The 18,341-nt window shown below is 42.1% G+C and overlaps 1 protein-coding gene and 1 long non-coding RNA gene across 3 annotated transcripts in view; both read left to right on the forward strand.

Moving 5' to 3' along the window:
* LOC310849342 overlaps nt 1-18,341 on the forward strand; it is a 431,248-nt gene that overhangs the window by 332,343 nt on the left and 80,564 nt on the right. The window lies entirely within an intron of this gene.
* RSPO2 (R-spondin 2) overlaps nt 1-18,341 on the forward strand; it is a 102,158-nt gene that overhangs the window by 62,001 nt on the left and 21,816 nt on the right. For both annotated transcript variants that reach the window (XM_083749446.1, XM_083749447.1), the window contains exons 4-5: nt 4,317-4,460; nt 7,449-7,637. In XM_083749446.1, the coding sequence (XP_083605572.1) occupies nt 4,317-4,460; nt 7,449-7,637 (333 nt within the window). The remainder of the gene's footprint in view (nt 1-4,316; nt 4,461-7,448; nt 7,638-18,341) is intronic.

Consider the following 18,341-nt stretch of genomic DNA (forward strand, 5'->3'; position numbering starts at 1 on the left):
TCTCTTTTGCAGTGGTTCCATTTCCTCTTTATCCCTCCTTCACCTGTGGTGAAGTAGTATGCAGGGAGCTAGACCTTCTGTGGGTTGTGAGCAAATCTTTTTACCAGGCCTAGATGTGTGCGGTTTTAGTGGTCCTGCCAAATCTGGTTGTTCCATGGAGAGCAGTAGAGGCTTCTTCATTTGGGTAAATGCAGCACTGTCCCACCAACGTCCATCTGTCCCCAGTTAACCCTTACCTGCCTGCATTCTTGCTTGCAACCAATCCACTGCCTGCACAGTTTCCTCCTCTTGAAGTGTTTTTCCACTTACAGAACTCAGCAGGGAGAGAATGAGGACAAAACTAGAATTAGTTGACTCTGCCAATCCATGACTGTGGCTCCAGTTATTGTTGGTTTCCCTATTTTCGGCCCCACCAGTCCCAAGGGGCACCAGTCACTACTGGACAATAGGCTTGTTTACAGGTTACACTGAACACAAGCTGTCTTGTACGCATGTGCAAGCATTTGTGTGAACTTTTGTGTACACTTGTTGGCTTGGAACAGTTCAGGTACACAGATTGCGCCAGCACTGAACATTTCACTGTTCAGCTCAACGCCTTGTGTGCACAGATTGGACTGCTGTTGCCTATAACTTGAGAACACCCCTTCTGGGTCTGTTAAATGCATAACGCTAACGTTCAGCACGACTCACAGGAGTCAGGAGATGGCCTGAGGCTAAAGTTTTGAGCCTATTAGAAAAACAATGACGCAGCAAAGGAAATAACTCCAGATTATGGCTCTGTACATTGGTGGAGTGTCCCGATCCAGGAATAACAACAAAATTAATCGTTATTGCTCCCCTGGCAGCAAAGAGAGGCAGAAGGAGAAAACCGACACTCTCGGCAGCACCCCTTACATATCTGTAGAATAGCAATTTATTATGCATTAATAAATGTACGTATGTAAGCAGAACAAGAGCTGCATGAACAGAGTGTTGAAAACCCTCTTTTTGGCGTGGGATGGTTCCAGTTGTATCCTTTTGGGTCCAACTCACACCTCCACTAACAGAAGAGGAGAGGCAATTTTTGCCAACTTTATTTGCCTTGCATTCCTCCACATTTGTTCCAGAGAGTTGGAGGACCCTCTGGAGCAGCGGTCAACCTGTGGGTCCCCAGATGATGTTGGACTACAACTCCCATCATCCCTAGCTAGCAAGGCCAGAGCTCAGGGATGATGGGAGTTGTAGTCCAACATCATCTGGGGACCCACAGGTTGAGAACTGCTGCTCTGGAGCATCAGGTGAAGGTCTTCATGGGAACTGCCATGCCATGTTCTGCACTTGCAAGGAATAGCTCCTTCAGTGTGGCAACACCTGCTACGCTTTGGAACTCCTTGCTCATTGATCTTAGGCACTTCACTGCACCATTTTCAGCGCCTACTAAAAATATATTTGGCTTAAGCAAGGCAACCCAGACATAGTAAATCTGACATGAACTTCAACATGCAATATTATTTTATAACATATATTTTTAGAACTGTTGGTTTCATTTTGGAATTTGTAAAGGCAAACTTGTTTTTTAACGTCTGATTTTAATCAGTAATTTGGATGTATGCAAACTTAAAGGTTTTGCCTGATTAAGAGGCATATAAATTCTCTTTAATAGAATAAATAAATGCAGAGAAAAAGGGAAAAAGTTGCCTCCCCTCACACATTTCACTAACAAAGCGATACGCTGGCTCAGAAACCACTCTGGGTAGAAACAAAAAGCATTATAAACCAACTTTCATAAGAAATATTTGGCAGTGGTGAGCGAGTGACTGAAGAAGAGATATTGAGCTCAATGAAAATGTCAACACAGTGTGTGGCGGCTGTGAAAAAGGCAAATCACATGCTAAGGGATCGTTGGGAAATAAACCTGCCAACATAGCAATGCTTCGATACAAATCTATGGTGTGACCACACTTGGAATGCAAGGTCCAATTCTGATGGCCACATCTCAAAAAGGATACTGGGGAAAGTGCACTAAAATATAACCAAAATAATCAGGAGGGTGGGACAAATCCCCTGTGAGGAAAAGCTACACTCTTTGAGGCTTTTTAGGTTGAGGGGGAAAGCAACTAAGGGTGGACATAGTAGGAGTCTATAATATTATGCATGGCATTGGAAAAATGGATGAAAAGAAAGTTTTTTCTTCCTTCCTCATGTTACCAAAATCCACAGCCATCCAATACAGCTGAATAGGTGGGAGTGCCTATTTTTTCACACAACCCACAGATAAATTATGAGTGCATTTAGACGTGAGAATTATTGCATTAGTCTCCCTGAGTATAATTATCATGCTTCTATCTGGCCTGTTGCATTATGGAACAGTGGCTTTTGAATTGATTACACCACTACCCCATGCTACATTTTTAATGGTGGGGAAGAACCGTACGCCAGCGTACCACCCCAAATTTTATCAGCGCAAACCTCCCACAGTTTTCTGAGTTAACAGGATTGCAAGTGCCTAGCAAGGATTGTTGGCCTAGCAAGCATATGCCATTTTGGGTTGGAAATTAATTGCTAAGAAACTGTCATGAGATAACGTTTTTTAAAAGCATGGTTGTGACCATCCTAGATTTGTACACTGTGCCATGTCCATAAAACTCGTGGGGCCTCAACAGCTTTTTGAAAACCGGAATTCATTGCAAACTGAAATATGTTGTGCAGACTTATTCTCATGTTTGTTAGTTAACTTGAGTGTGTATGTGCACACCTCCTCCTTTTTAGGCTTAAATCCAGTACCTACGCAAACAGGAGAAAGTCTCATTGAACTTGGTGGGACCTAAATTTCAGCTGGCATGTGTAGGATTTCAGTAATAATCTGTGGCTCATTTTTGATGTAAGAGTCACAGGCCAATAAACCATGGGTTGATGGTCAAAGAACAAACTGCATGCTCTTGCCTTCCCTGTCTGGTTTTTTCACTGAGATCATAATAATTTTTATAAACCTCTTAGAGACTACCTTGGTATGAAGACGTGTATAAATATATGACATAAATTGTTATGTTTAAACCATAGTTTCCTGTTGCATCATAACAGGGCAACTATGGTTTAATCCCTGCATTCTAACGAGGATATGACACATATGATCCATAAGTGTGATGTTGCCTGTAGTGTCCCCCCCCCTTTATTTACATCCCTAAACCTAAGGCTAAATATATGCATTCAGTGCACATTAATGGAACTGAAATATAAGTAATCAAAGTCTAGCGTTCAGATTCACTTGTCTGCAGAACTTGCTGGCCATAGAAAACTTGGTTTGGGTGCTTGCTATATGAAGAATAGTCATCCTTTCTCAAAATGTGATGATAAACATTCCAGTGGCGTGGAATCTACCAAACATAAGAGAGTGGCTGCCAGAAAAGGCAAACACAAGAAATGTATCACAGGCTATCTAGCTATGATCTGTGGCCAAGAAATGGAAAGTTAAGGTTTCACATAAGGAAACACCATGTGTATTCTCCATTCAATTTAAAACAGGAAGGTGTTAGGGACAAAACTCGCCAAGACTGAGTCAAAGATACAGGTAACAACATGCAGCCTTTTCGTATAGCAGAGGCCCTAATATTTTAAATGGAAGATTTCCATCTATAAAGAGGGGGGGATTCACTTGAATGAGACATCCCTGCCCCCCCAATATTTGAATCAACAACTGATATTTGACCTTGTAGATGGTTGCATCTCTTGGATGTGAGGGCAATGATTATATAGCAATAGCTTTCCTTCCAGCATTTCTGCTGTGTGTTACAGGACCACCCATTCACATCTCATCAGAATGCCAAGACCCATTTAAGGTGCATATTTGAAAGCAAATAACTTATAGGTAGCAGAATTCAACATGCTCTCTCATGCTGCTAATTTTCACTAGCTAAAATCTTCTGCAAATCAATTAATGATTGACTAGTTAATAATGTAGGGGACGCAGGTGGCGCTGTGGGTTAAACCACAGAGCCTAGGACTTGCCGATCAGAAGGTCGGCGGTTCGAATCCCTGTGACGGGGTGAGCTCCAATTGCTCGGTCCCAGCTCCTGCCAACCTAGCTAAGCTGTTGCACTCAGGACCTGTTTGTGGGCTTCCCAAGCACATCTGGTTGAGCTCTGTGAATACAGGGTGCTGGACTAGATGGGCCACTGATCTGATCCAATGGGGCTTTTTTCTTAGGTTCTTAAGAGTAAGCTCTGAACCCATTCTTCTTAAATGGTTGAGTCCTGCTATGTTTTTTGCTGCTGCATCACTCAATGAATTTGCAAACCTGAAATAAATAAATAAATAAATTTGTTATTCCAACCTCTTAGGATGCAGAATAGAGAACTGTGATTCTTGCTTCAGTCGAGATTTTTGCACAAAGTGCAAGCCTGGGTTTTATCTCTACCGGGGTCGCTGCTTTGGAGAATGTCCCGACGGCTTTGCACCTTTAGAGGAGACCATGGAATGTGTGGGTGAGTGCTTATTGAACATCTCTTCTATATTATCTCTTCCTGATCCTCCCCACTGCTTCAGAATGGTTTCTGAAATTATTTTCCACTTTGCCTGATTAGGTTGTGCCACCCACTTGTATACAATCCAACTTATAACAGTCCCGATGTTCCGGAACCTGTTCCTGAGAAATCAGTGTTTCTGCTTTTTGGGATGACCTTTTAAAACTGAGATCCTGTTTTAAAGCTCAGATCCTGTTTACGGGTTTCCCACAGGCTGGCCACTGTAAGAACAGGAAGCTGAACTAGATGGGCCATTGGCCTCATCCAGCTAGCTCTTCTTATATACATATATTCATGCCACCTAGTGAGCCATTTCTGGTTAACAGAACATAAAAGTGTCATGAAATTCTACTCAATATTGATCCAGAGTAGATTCCAATGTATAGTTAGCACGTTGCAGGTTTCCCAAAAAATAGACCAAAGACAATTGTATTTCATCCAGTAGAACTTTACTGCTACTGAAGGCAAATGAGCATAATGGTCACAAATCCAATACAGAATGTCCATAAGAAATCCAGTTGCAGCAGACTTAACATAAACTTACAATAACCTCTAAGACTAAGCTTTAACACTATATACACAACACCACAACAGAAGAAAGAAAGAAAGAAAGAAAGAAAGAAAGAAAGAAAGAAAGAGAAAATGAAACCCAGGCTCCTTCTGGCCCTACTTTTATAGTCAGCATGACCTTGACAGAAAGAGATAAGAGAAACAGCTGTACTCAGCTTCTCTGAAGGAATAACCCAAACACCATGAACCTTCTACTTGTTTACCTCACACAAAGAAGCTTCCAGAAGCCTCTTGAATTAATTAGAATAGAAAAGATCTCTACACATCAGATCAATACTTTCTGCACTAAGAAATGCAAACTGACAAAAACAAGCAGAGAAAAATACTGTCTGCTCTCAAAAATTGTATCCTTTCCTCTTTCCCCTCTACAGCATGTAGTTCCCCGTCTTTCTCTTGCGCATTCCCCCTCCCAACCACTAACAACAGCAAATGATGAGAATTCTAAGGCAGTGAGAATCGGAGTGTTAGAATAATAAAATTAATGTCCACATTTTCAACCATGAAACGTTAGTGATTATGTGCTTGTCTCGTACTTGCCTTTTTGTTTCTGTTTGAACACTTAGAATAATGATCATGCTTATGGTCTAAGCCTTTCTGGACATCGAGATAGGTTTACAAGTTCACACATTACCTCACTGCATAAAAACCTTGGCGAGTGTTTGGTACATAAGTTAGATGGAAACAGCTAATGTGCTATAATAACGTTAGAGCAATGCAATTCATCTTCTTACCGTTAATAAATCTAGAAATAATGGGTCCTAGGGAAATCTCTGTTTCTGAAACCTGATGGCTTTTCTCCAAGTAAGGATACTCTGAAGCACTCCTGAGTTGAGTCGCTTTGATTTTTCTTTGCATCTTAATAAAAGGGAGAGCATAGGTTGCCGTGAAATGGTCTTTCTCATTTTTCTTTTTTTTAAACCACGCCTAATGTGGCTTGGTGACTCGTGTCTGCAGATCAGACTGAAACCTAATGCTAAAAAAGAACAAGTGAAAGACTTCTATGCCTAGCCTAGTTTGTTAAAGTTGCTTGGAGTTGGTAGGGAACCCATCTTTCCATAAGGGAAGGGAAATAGGGGTCCTGTTACCACTTTGATGGGGGACGCAGGTGGCGCTGTGGGTTAAAGCCTCAGCGCCTAGGACTTGCCGATCGAAAGGTCGGCGGTTCGAATCCCTGCGGCGGGGTGCGCTCCCGCTGCTCGGTCCCAGCGCCTGCCAACCTAGCAGTTCAAAAGCACCTCCGGGTGCAAGTAGATAAATAGGGACCGCTTACTGGCGGGAAGGTAAACGGCGTTTCCGTGTGCGGCTCTGGCTCGCCAGATGCAGCTTTGTCACACTGGCCACGTGACCCGGAAGTGTCTCCGGACAGCGCTGGCCCCTGGCCTCTTGAGTGAGATGGGCGCACAACCCCAGAGTCTGTCAAGACTGGCCCGTACGGGCAGGGGTACCTTTACCTTTTTACCTTTACCACTTTGATAAGCCTTAACAAGCTACATCTCCCAGAATGCAATGGTGGAAGCCATGACTACTTAAAGTATAATAATAATTTTATTATTTATACCCCCTCCCAGCCACTCTGGGCAGCTTACAGTATCATAGAGCTTTAAATGTATGATTGATATGAATGTTGCCTTGGTATAATCCATCTGGATGTCTTCTTACGTTCCTGTGTTCTGATCTAAACCTATTGTTCAACCAGAAAAACAAAACAAACAGAGAAGAGACCTGAGATTTCCACTATTTAAATTGGGGCAGTGAGCCTGTGGCCCTCCAGACGATGTTAGAATCCAACCGCCATCAGTCAGTCCCAACTAGCAATGCCAATGATCAGGGATGATGGGGGTTATAACCAGGGCTTTTTTTCAGCCAATACTCTCCAGAATTCAGTTCTCGCACCTCTCAGGTGGGCACCTTTGCCATTCTGAGAGAATGAGGGAAGTGTTCATGGTAAGTTCTAACACCTCTTTTTCTAGAGAAATAGCACTGGTTATAACCCAGCAACAGTTCCCCAGATCTGATTTAAAATTATTGGAACTCCCCTCAAAAGCAACTGGAAGGAAAATGAAGATAACTGTAAGATGGGGAGAGAAGGAGGTGTGGAGAATTCATGGTAGACTAGAAATTGCATTGCCTTCCCACATTTCAGGGCTTGTTTGTGAACCAGCTCTTCGAGTTAGTGGGATTAAATAAGGCCAGCCTGTGGAAATTTCCTCTAATAAAGCCATCAGACACTGAACAGTAAAATCTGCCACTTATGAAGTTTTGAATTTCTTCATCCTCTCTGCCACCCCCACCCTCTGCCCCTCATTGACATGTATTTTGGAGCAGCAATGACAAGAAGATGTTAACTAGCCTCTGTGTTGTGTATGTTGGTTTCCTCAGAAGGCTGTGAAGTAGGCCCTTGGAGTGAATGGGGGACATGCAGCAGAAATAACAAGACCTGCGGATTTAAGTGGGGCTTGGAAACGCGGACGAGGCAAATTGTGAAAAAGCCAGCAAAAGACACAATACCATGCCCAACCATCGCAGAGTCCAGAAGATGTAAAATGGCCCTGAGGCACTGTCCGGGAGGTAAGCGTGCCAGATGCCAAAAAGTTTTTATGAGCTCTTTTCCTGACTCAAGCCGTGCTTGTTTAACTAAGATAGATAGAACACTGTCTCTTGTTTTTCAAAAACCCGGAGGAACCGTCCAACTTACACACCACCTCGTTCTGTTAGCACACAAGTGCTGAAGCACAGCCTGTGACTGTGTGTGTGTATATATATATATATAGAACATGTTTATGAGATCCTGTATAGAATGCTGTTTTGCAGCAACATCAGGTAAGAGTCAGTTTTTAAACCATGAGCAGTTCAAGACAGCCGACCTCTACATCTCTTCTCATAAAGAAACTCCATTTTGTTCAATACCAGGTAAGTGTGTGAATAAGCAACCTCCCCCAGACCTGGTGGCCTGCAGATGTTTGGGGCTACAACGTGGCCATGCTGGCTGGGACTGATGGGAGTTGGAGTCCAAAAAACCTGAAGAGCAGTGGGTTACAGTCATAATGAGCATAATGAGCCCCATGATGCTGTTGGAATTGGTAGACTGACACAGGAGGAGGTAGAAACCCAAGGAGGCCTGAATGGTGGGAAACCTGGGTTGGAGGAGGGAGGAATCTCCACCACAACTTCAGCCACTTCAGGAGGGGGACCAGGGATGCCAGTTCTCTGCACACCCCTGCTCTTCCTGCAAAGTGAAGGGCCTCAGTGAAGGCTCAGGAAGCCTTTGAGCAGTCAAGGAGGCAGAAGGCAGTGACTGAACAGGAGTCCAAAAAGTAGGGTGCAAGCTTGTTGCTGAGAACCAGGCGCTGGCTTCACAGATAGGAGCAGCCCATCCCATCCCTGTGGAGCATGCTTTTTCTATCCCAACATTCCCACAAGGTGAACAAGGCGAGTGAGTGCGCCGCAGCTGGACTTTGAAAGCTTGGCAGACAGGGTGGGGAAATTTGTTGGGACATCTTCGTTGCTTCCACTGGTTCTGAACTTCCACCTTGAACTGAGATGTGGCTCCTGGCCCTGTGTCTGTTGCTGAGCCTATACCACTTCTTGCCTGAATAAAGATCTTTTTTATTTCTTACAAGTGAGAGTCTTTGCTTGTGTGTTTTGGGGTGGGAGCCAGGACAGGGCACTGGATTGTGGCCTAAGAAGTTAGATCAAGCTTATTAATGTACAGGTCAGTAGGGTCAATGTGTTTCTACCGTCATAATACTGCCTGGTTCAAATGTGATTAGAGATAGATTGTGCCTTTTTTGTTGTTCTCTTATGTGGGAAAAATGAAATTAATTACAGTTTGTCTGTTGGAGTGTTCACTTTAGCCTCCTGCCATGGGACAGTGTCTGATCAGTCTTGTTAAGTAGGGAGTAAATGAAGCAAGTAGTAAGGGAAGTCATATTCTGTGACTTGGATAGCTCTATTCTGCATAAAAATCTATTTAAAAATGACCCCTTCCTAATGTTCTTAGTCTATACACTCTAATCAACACATGGGTTAAATCTTACATTATGTAACCAAAGACAGTAGTAGATTGTGATGGATTAAACTGAGATCAGGAAGTGAGGACATTTTTGGTGGGGCAGGGTCAAGTGTGTGTGCCTTTGCCATATGCTTTCTATTTCTGTTTGGTTTGTTGACATTTCATTTTACTATTTTTCTGTTCTGCCTTAATGTGCAACGATGGCCATAGAAGGATTTCAGTGACAGTTTTTTTCCAGGATTTTCAGTGACAGTTTTATGCTTTTGCATCCATGCTTACTGTGTATCCATATACCCATGTGGCTTTATAAGAACGACCCCTTGCAGTACCTCTTTCTCTTTTATGAAGGAGAAAGACAGCTGCAAGGGCAAAAGAACTTCGTGTTATCATTGGTCTTTTCCTGTGGTCATGTTGAGTGCAGCAGTTGTCGATTGTTAGATTTCCTGATGGGTCATTTTGAGGAGTCCACAGTAAGGATTACAATGCAAACCTTCTGCCTCTTCTCTTGGCTCTGAATTAGCTGTTTGGCCTTGTGGGAATTAATTTTGTTCGGTCCGCATCTGTAAGCAAATAATAATAATATTTTTAAAACTTGTGAGCCACTTTTCTATTCTTTGCTGAAGGTAACTCAAAGCAACTTTCAACAACAAATAGTTTGCGCCTCCTGGACTAATTCAGGAAACCTTTGGATTTCACACTTTCTGAATATTGCGCTTCAATTTTCAGCTCAGAAAGAGTACAAAAGCCCGATCAGCTACAGGGCTTTGTTAAAGGTCTTTTTACCACCATATAAACCCCTGAACAACTTAAAGTAAAGGTAAAGGGACCCCTGATCATTAGGTCCAGTCGTGACCGACTCTGCGGTTGCAGCGCTCATCTCACTTTACTGGCCGAGGGAGCCGGCGTCCAGCTTCCAGGTCATGTAGCTAGCATGACTAAGCCGCTTCTGGCAGACCAGAGCAGCGCACGGAAACGCCATTTACCTTCCTGCCGGAGCGGTACCTATTTATCTACTTGCACTTTGACGTGCTTTCGAACTGCTAGGTTGGCAGGAGCAGGGACCGAGCAACGGGAGCTCACCCCGTCGCGGGGATTCGAACCGCCGACCTTCTGATCGGCAAGTCCTAGGCTCTGTGGTTTAACCCACAGCGCAACCCACATCCTTGGACAACTTAAGACCAGGTTAATTGTATAGACATGGAAGATCAATGAAATCATCTGGGGAAATTTTACTCATGGCACTGCACACTACAGGGCAGTGATTCCCCAAATAGGCATTTTCTGCCATTGCTCCTGCATTGTAAAATACCCTTCCCTGTGCCATGTAAAGCATCATGCATGAATAGCATTGAACATCTTGTAGAGACATATCTTTTTTGCCCAGACTTTCTCTGAGCCTCCAAGATTGGGTTCTGTCATCCTTGAAGTCTTGTTTTTATATTATGCGCTCTTTTACTGTACTTTTATGTTGCATTTCTCTCTTTATTATAGCATTCTGTTGTTGTTGTTGTTGTTATTGTTGTTGTATTATTTGTGTATTGCTTAAAGATTTGTCAAATATTAAGTGGTTTAGCAATGCTTCTAAATAAACAAAATGTATGTATCTTAGGGTATAATTTATAAAGAAGTGGATGCAATGAGACAAAATATGTATTTAAATAAGTTCAAATGATGAAGTGAATGAACCCATGCAAAAACTGAAATGGCCTGGAAACAGAATGAGTGTCCATCCCTGTGTTATAAGACCATATTATTCTAATGACAATTATGCCAAATATATTCATGACTCCCAAAGGATGGAAACAGAAGGGCAGATGGGATAAATATTCACAGCAAGTTTTCCTGAGCCTGAAGAGAGGGGAGGCCAGTAATGAGTTTACAAGGAGAAATGAATGCTATTTGGGACAGTGACTTGGAGCTCTCTGGAAGGTGGGGAGGACACCACGAATTGCCTCAAATTTTGGAGCGCTCTTCTAAATATCCAACACAGTTGCAGCATGACAGTCGTAGCAGCAGTAAAACCAAAGTTAATGCCCTGGAACTCTGGAATGAAAGAAAAACTTCCACTAATTTCATAAACAGAAGACACAGCAGAACTGCCAGCTAAGAAACGAAACCCATCAGATTAATTTGTTTTAACTGCAACTTCAGAATGAGAAGCAAAGTTTTGGGGGACCTTGGAGGCAGACAAGTGGTGGGATGTCCTGTTCTTTTTCTTCTCGATCTCAGTTTTTACAAACTGAGGCAAATGGTGCTCCTGATCTTGCACTGCTACTGTTTAATGCTAGCATCAGTAACAAATGAAACACTGGGTATTCATTATCCACTCGGGATGAGGACATCTAGTCTTGTTTGTATATCACACCAGAGGAGATTAATGGTCTGAGCCAGAAACCAGCATGTGACAGTTCTTGGGGATAGTAACCACTCAAGCTAAAGAGATAAGGATAATACATGGCAGCCAATTGGAAGGATATCTTGCTTAAGAAACTTTTCGAGTACCTAACGTATCTAGCATAGCATTTAATCTCCTGATTCCGACAGCATGCAGCACTCCAGCTTCATGCTCCTCTTACAGTGGCTTCATTTGTATGAATGTTGGCATTTTAGATTGTTTTACTTTTATAGCATGTGGCTGGCCTTTACCTCTCAGTAGTTGGAATGTTCGTAGATGTTCTGTGACATCACTGCAGCTCAGCTTGAAGGAAATGTGCAGCCAGATTTTAGCCTGGAGCTATTCCTCACAATTGTTATAATGGGACTGCCGTTGAAGCAGATGGGATTGCATAAATATAGAGAAATGAGAAAAGTTCTAGTCCTTTGAGCAGGTCTTTTGATATGGTGGATCATTAATGTGTCTTTTCCTTTCCATCTTTGGGGTCTTATGCCAAAAATAAAATAAAATAACAGAGTAAAGCAAATGCGAGCCTAATGCATAAAATAAAAATACTACTGTGGGAAGAACAGGTAACATTTTAAAATGTTATCACTTTCTCAGTCATCAAATAGCTTAGGGGAACTATTAAATGTTGTTGATTAAAAAAAGAAAAGAAAAGTGGGTATTACCTAAATGCTTTTTCAACTACTCCAAGTCGTTCCAAACTGATGGGTTTTGGATATCATCCAGAATCGGATTTTCCTTGGGAAGAAAACACTTTAACAGGATTAATAGCCTAGGCTTGTTAATATCTTTGCTCTTGCTGTTACGAGAAATCTCAGCTTTTTTAGGTTTAAGGCTAGCTCAAAACTCTGGTTGCTTTGCCAACAGATGGTTCTTTGTGACCTGGAGTGGAGCCTTCCATTTTTCAGGTGAAAGAATCAACTTGAACATGCTGGTGAGATATCTTAAGAACAGCCATCTGTTTTGGGGTAACTCCATTCCTCGCAGTGCCCAGTTTATGTAATTCTTCTGTCTTCAAAGCTTTTTGTGTTCTAAGTATTGGGAAGGTCCCAAGTATTGGGGTGTGTGCACAGGGTGGGCTGGGCCTCTCACCTTCATATATTTATTACTGAAGTCTGCTTGTTTTATCTGTCTTGGTGCACAGCCTTGAGAGTTATAAAGATAGGTCAACAAAGCAAAACAAACTCAACAATCTAAAGAACTAGTTAAGAACAAATAAAATTAACCAGCTTAAGAAAAGACCAATCAGAAAAGATGTGTCTTGAATCACCCGCAGAAGACCAATAAAAGGGATCATTTTGAGAAGGGAATTTATTCTTAAGCCTCAGGACAATTGATGTGAAAGTCCTTCTCTTTGTCATGTCATTCCTCTTGCATGGAAGTTAGGGTTGCCATATTTCAAACAGTGAGAATCCGGACACAAAAGGTTTTGAGCTGTTTTTAAGGGAAGTTGCCAAAAACGACACTGCCAACATGGGTCGCCATATATCCAGATTTTCCCAGTTATTTAGCCAATTTCTGCCTGGACACTGCTTCTGACTGCAGTATTCCAGGTATGTCCGGGAAATTCTGGACATATGTCAACTCTAATGGAAGTGGAGCTTGGAGCAGGTTCTGAGAGGGAAAACTTGATGCTGACATCCAGGAATTGTAAAAAGATGCAGGCCCTGTTTGGGGATCTAGGAAAACAGTCTACACAGTGCTCCTCATAGTGTGGCGTATTCTGAACATGCTCAGCTGAACATGCAATGATTTCCTCTCCAAACCTTTTGCTCAGAGCAAAGAAGTCTGAGGCACAGCCAGCAGGGACAGAGATGTTGTAGGGTGCTCTTCCCTCTATATGTCTAAGAACACATTGGAGACAAATAGATGAAGAGACCTGAGATATATGGGAGCCAGGGACTGAAGGGAATTATTATTAAACACCAGAAACTTGACATGAACCTTGAAACTTATTGGTTGCCATTGCAGCTGAAACAAGATGGCTGGGTAGGATCAGGCTAGATGTTACACACAGGTCAGTAGCAGTTGTGTTACAACAAAGCAATGGCTATTGTTCTGCTCCCTTCCGCAAAGCAGGATTCCTTTTGAACTGAAGAGCTGCATGTGCGAATTTGTTTAAGTATGTTAGTTCTGTGCCCACATTTAGCAAAATACACAGAGGTCCTCAATAAGGATGTAATTCACCCTTCTACACCCTCTCAGGTGAAAAGCACATTAGTTTTTGGCTGAAGCAGCGCAGGTGCAGTAATGAAGGGAAAAGAGCTGGAAAGTTTTAGAAGCCTGATTTTTTTCCAGGGTTGTAAACTCTGCAGGGAGCCTCTGTGAGGATACATGCCTCTTTGCGAAAGCAATACGACCAAGCTGGCTCACTCCTCTCTCATGTGTTTGCTTTAAGTTGCATTATAAATGCCTGGGGAGAGCTAATGTTGCAATCTCTCACACATTTTCTTTCTTTTCCCCGCAATTAGTTCAGCAATCCAGTTTTCCTAATTTCTCAATCTTGGTTAGAGCAGCATTTGTTGCTTTCTAATCTCCCATTGTTGTAAAGACAATACGCCCACCTCCCATTTTGCTTTATAATCAGCAACCCTCAAGGCTGGGCACGTTTGAGTATCACAGAAAGGGACAGCAGACAATAGACCGCGTGTGTGCTAATTTCACAGCTATTTTGATCTTATCTAGTTGCGTTGTCCTCTAATCCAATCAAAACTTATTTATGACATTCGCACTGGGGATCCTGTTTCGTTTTAGCTGGCAACAGCTGATGAGTCCTTTCAAAGAGCTGAAGGTATGATAAACCTCCATTGTTGGTTGTGGTATCAGAAGTTTTGAAAGACCGTCCCTTGGGTCCCTAAAAAATGGGCAGGGAATTTCAGCCCTCACCCCAACTCATACAGATCTTCCTTTACCCATCCTAATCCCCACCTAAAGTCTCATCAGCATTGAACGAAGTTAGCTACTGAGTTCACGGCAGTCTGACAATCAGAGTACAGAATTTGTTGTCCTTGCATGACCGCAGAATCCCACTAATTCCATGAGCACATTCAGCTCCTATGGCCCCGAGTAAATGTGTGCCCAGTTTCAGAAACGAAGACATGCACACCCTTCATAAAAACCTGTATTTTGACCTGCCCTCAGAGTCTGTAAATAGTCCCTGCCAGGCTTAAGGTAAGACTTTTTGAGAAGGGCTCGAAGAGAGTGTGTTTGTGCCAAAAAAAGGACTAGCCAGTTTCATAATTATATGGGCATAATCACAGGACAAATACAGAGCTGGTCTCAGATGACTAGTGGACAGAATTGCCCACCTTAATCAGCCCATATGCTAACAAGAGCTGGTTCTGTCCCTCCTAACTGAAGACATCATGTTTAACCACTTGAACAAGGAGGGGTTCTGTTACTAATAGATGTTCACCTCTTTCCCCATATAGCAGCTTTCTCCAACATAGTTATTCTCCAGATGTTGTTTGTTGGGCTGCAACTCCACAATCATCCCTGGCCTTTGGCCCCGCTGCCTGGTGCTGATGGGATTTGTAGTCCAGCAATATCTGCAGGGCCGCAGGTTCCCTGCTCTACTGAATGCAAAGGATACTGTCTACCTTATTTGGAAAATCTAGAGGAAATTATCAAATTGGTCAGTGGGAAAGCTAGCATATAATGTTATGTGCGATGGCATTATAAGGTAAATTTAAAGCATGGTATATAGAGTTTTCCTATAGGGCTTCTCTCAGGATTTTTTTTTTTTTTTTTTTTTTTTTGCTTGACAGCTATGCGAAAGTAAACATGTTCTTATAAGGAAAAACCAAGCATAGCTAATAGTTAGATCGTATCTTCTGTATGAGGATGGGAGGGACTAAGATTTTATGGCGCAACAATCCCTGCCCCATCTCTCCTCGCTTGCAATCCCCCATTAATTGGATAATCTATCCTAAGTCTATGTAAGCAGAGATCAGGTAATGACTGCTACATGAATGAATTCTCAATAATGGATCCACATTAATTAATCAATTTCATGGCACATCATGCAGAAGAAGAAAAGCTCTTTAGCATCTTAATAAGATACACAACCTCTTCAAGCAAGCACTTGTAGCCTTTCTCCGCCCCCTGGTTGGTTGGCTGAAAGCACTGTTGACTGGGACAGTTGACTTTAAAAAAGGTCACACTTATTCAGAAGACACAGTCTTTCTTTGAATGGCTGGTATTCCTAACCCACTTGCTTCTGAGAAGTCCTCTTTGAAGATCCATTTTTAACGCAGGGCAATGTAGAGGTCCCCAGATAAAATGAAGTCAAACCCTCACAAAGCACAGGGTTGTATTGAGAAGACGTGATATATACGAAGCAAGCAGCTGCTAACAAGTAACTTGCTTAAGCCTAACTTCGGGGGCTGGACAATGGGTGCACAATCTGCCCTCGTTCTGCTTGATTCTCACATGGTTCATATCTCACCCACGCCCAACCTTCCCACAATATACACAAGAAATTGGACAAGTTTCTTTAGGTTGGACTGCACAGATTCCCTTGTGTGTTGTCTTTTAGAAGCCCCTCAAAGTATCGTGTGATCTGTGGGTTGCTTCTGGAATTATCTGTTTTTAAAGAAAAATCCTTGCAAATGACCAGAGCACGAGTTAGAGCCGTCTCTGTGCAATTAAGCAGTTGACGAACATTTAAAAATTCTGAATGGCAGCCAGATACTAATCCATATTGAAGTATTTATTCTTAACTCGGTTGTACTTGATCCGGTGTGTGTGTGCGTGTGAGTGAGCACGCAAAGAAACGAGCCCATCAATAGATACTTTTTTATTGCATGTGACATTGCTTGAGTTGTCAAATTAGCTTCATCTTTTCGCCTCGCACTATTGGTAAGCTCTTCAAAAGGAGCACGGTGTGCACTTCTGTTCCTTGCTTGGAGCAGGGATTGCGTCTCCATCTGTAACATGCGCTTAGGAATTACATCCGTTCTGGAGAAATTAATTTCTTCAAGCAAAAGCTGCCAAGAGTCGTGTTCACCTTTAAACACTATTTCACTAGTTTATCAGATGGCGGCCCATTTGTGACACCCTTCAGACGTTCAGACGTCTGAGGTGCTGTCATACTGGTTAGGCTGTCTAGAACTCTTAGCTTGGAGGCCTCGCCCTGATTTGGAAATAACAGGGAGGAATTGTCCATGTGAAATACACAGCCACACAAGCATCCCACAACTGCCAGTGTAGGCATATTTTATGCTAGAGAAGGAAATAAATAATCATCAGAGAATAATGAAGTGGGTCCTTATAACAGCTTTAGTTTAATAGTAGTCTGTGTGCATAAACCACTGAATTCGTTGTCCTGGAAATACGTTCTCATATTTTTTTTTTAAAGTTTTAATAATATGAGATTCTAGTCCTCATGAATGCAGCCTATAGGCTTTAAAGGTATTGGGTGATGCCTGATTAAGCCTTATTTTCAGGAGTTAGGAAATGTGGCTTCTTTCCAATGTGTGGCTTATTGTCCTCCTTCATCACTGACAGAAGCGGAATAATGTATTATTATTGTTATCATTACCCATCCCTCACTCTAAGGTCTCAGGGCAGTTAAAACACAATATTAAAAACATTTTAAAACAACTGAAAATAGTGAGTATATGCAAATGAGCAAAATGTGCATATTTTAAATTAGGCTATTTAACTCTTTTGGGTTCTGAATTTGTGCAAATTTCTGATGTGTGTATGTTTCTTTTTTTAGTAGAGTATATGTCATGTGACCTAGCAAGTTTTGTTTATTCTTTTACATTGGCTAGGTGTCGTTTGAAATGACAGTGACATGGTATTTCACTGATTTACTGGAATTTCAGAAAGTTCTTCCCACTTGTAAACTTTAAAAAAATAAAAATGCCTGAATTTTGTTGTTTCTGATAATTCAGGCCTCAGCTGTATTCCAAGCAAAATAACTTGGGGGAAGAAGCAATATGCTGTTTTCTTGATAACTTAGTGTGACTTATTGAGTGATGTGTGTATAAGATGGAATTTCTGAGCACCTCATATGGAGTCAGACTCGGCTGGGCAGCAGACAAGTGTGGAGGTATCTAGTTGCAGGGTTTTGGCCAGAGCAACCGTAGGGTGCTAATGGAAGCAGTTGCTTTATGGGGTGTCAGATTTATTGTGAACTTTGTTTAAAGAAGTTCAAGCAAGGGGCATGGGCTTCCAGACACCCATGTTGGAGGAATTTTGGCAAATAGATTCGCGGCAGTTAATATTTCCATGCAGATGGATTGCTGTCTGACCACATTTGTGATTGACATCATCCCTGAAAACAAAACAAAAAAAGCAACCACAGTTCATCCAAGTGATGGGCAACTTTAAAAAGAAAAGGGGGGAAAGAATATAGCAAAAAGACTAGGAAAGTATTTGCTTTTTACAGTGTTTGTAACATTTTTCAGTACAGGATATCGGGGGAGGGAGAAGTGCTGATTGACACTTTTCTCTTGAACACTTGCCCATTGTGATGCTTTTGTTTTTCAAAAGTAAGGGAAGAATGTAAATTTAATTAATTAATAATGCCTGCCAGTGAACTCTGACAAGTGTGACTTGGGTGCCTTACAGTTCAATGATTCTACAATCAAGCCTAATTTGCACTAAGACTTTGCCTAAATCTCACCTGGAGCAGAAATATGTCTTTGCATTTTAAATTTTTTTGAACTCTTCCTCTGAATCTAAGATCACACACAATGATATCAAACCAATTCAGTGAAGCTCAGCATCATAAAAGCAAAAAAGCAGATATTCAGCAGCAGATACTTATTCAGCTATTTAAAAAGCACCGCCAGCAGTTGGAGACCCAAGTCTGGGAAACCTTGAGATAAATGTTAGTATTGTCAAAACA

Source organism: Podarcis gaigeae (genome assembly GCF_964106915.1).
Source record: "Podarcis gaigeae genome assembly, chromosome: 7".
Classification (NCBI taxonomy): Eukaryota; Metazoa; Chordata; class Lepidosauria; order Squamata; family Lacertidae; genus Podarcis; species Podarcis gaigeae.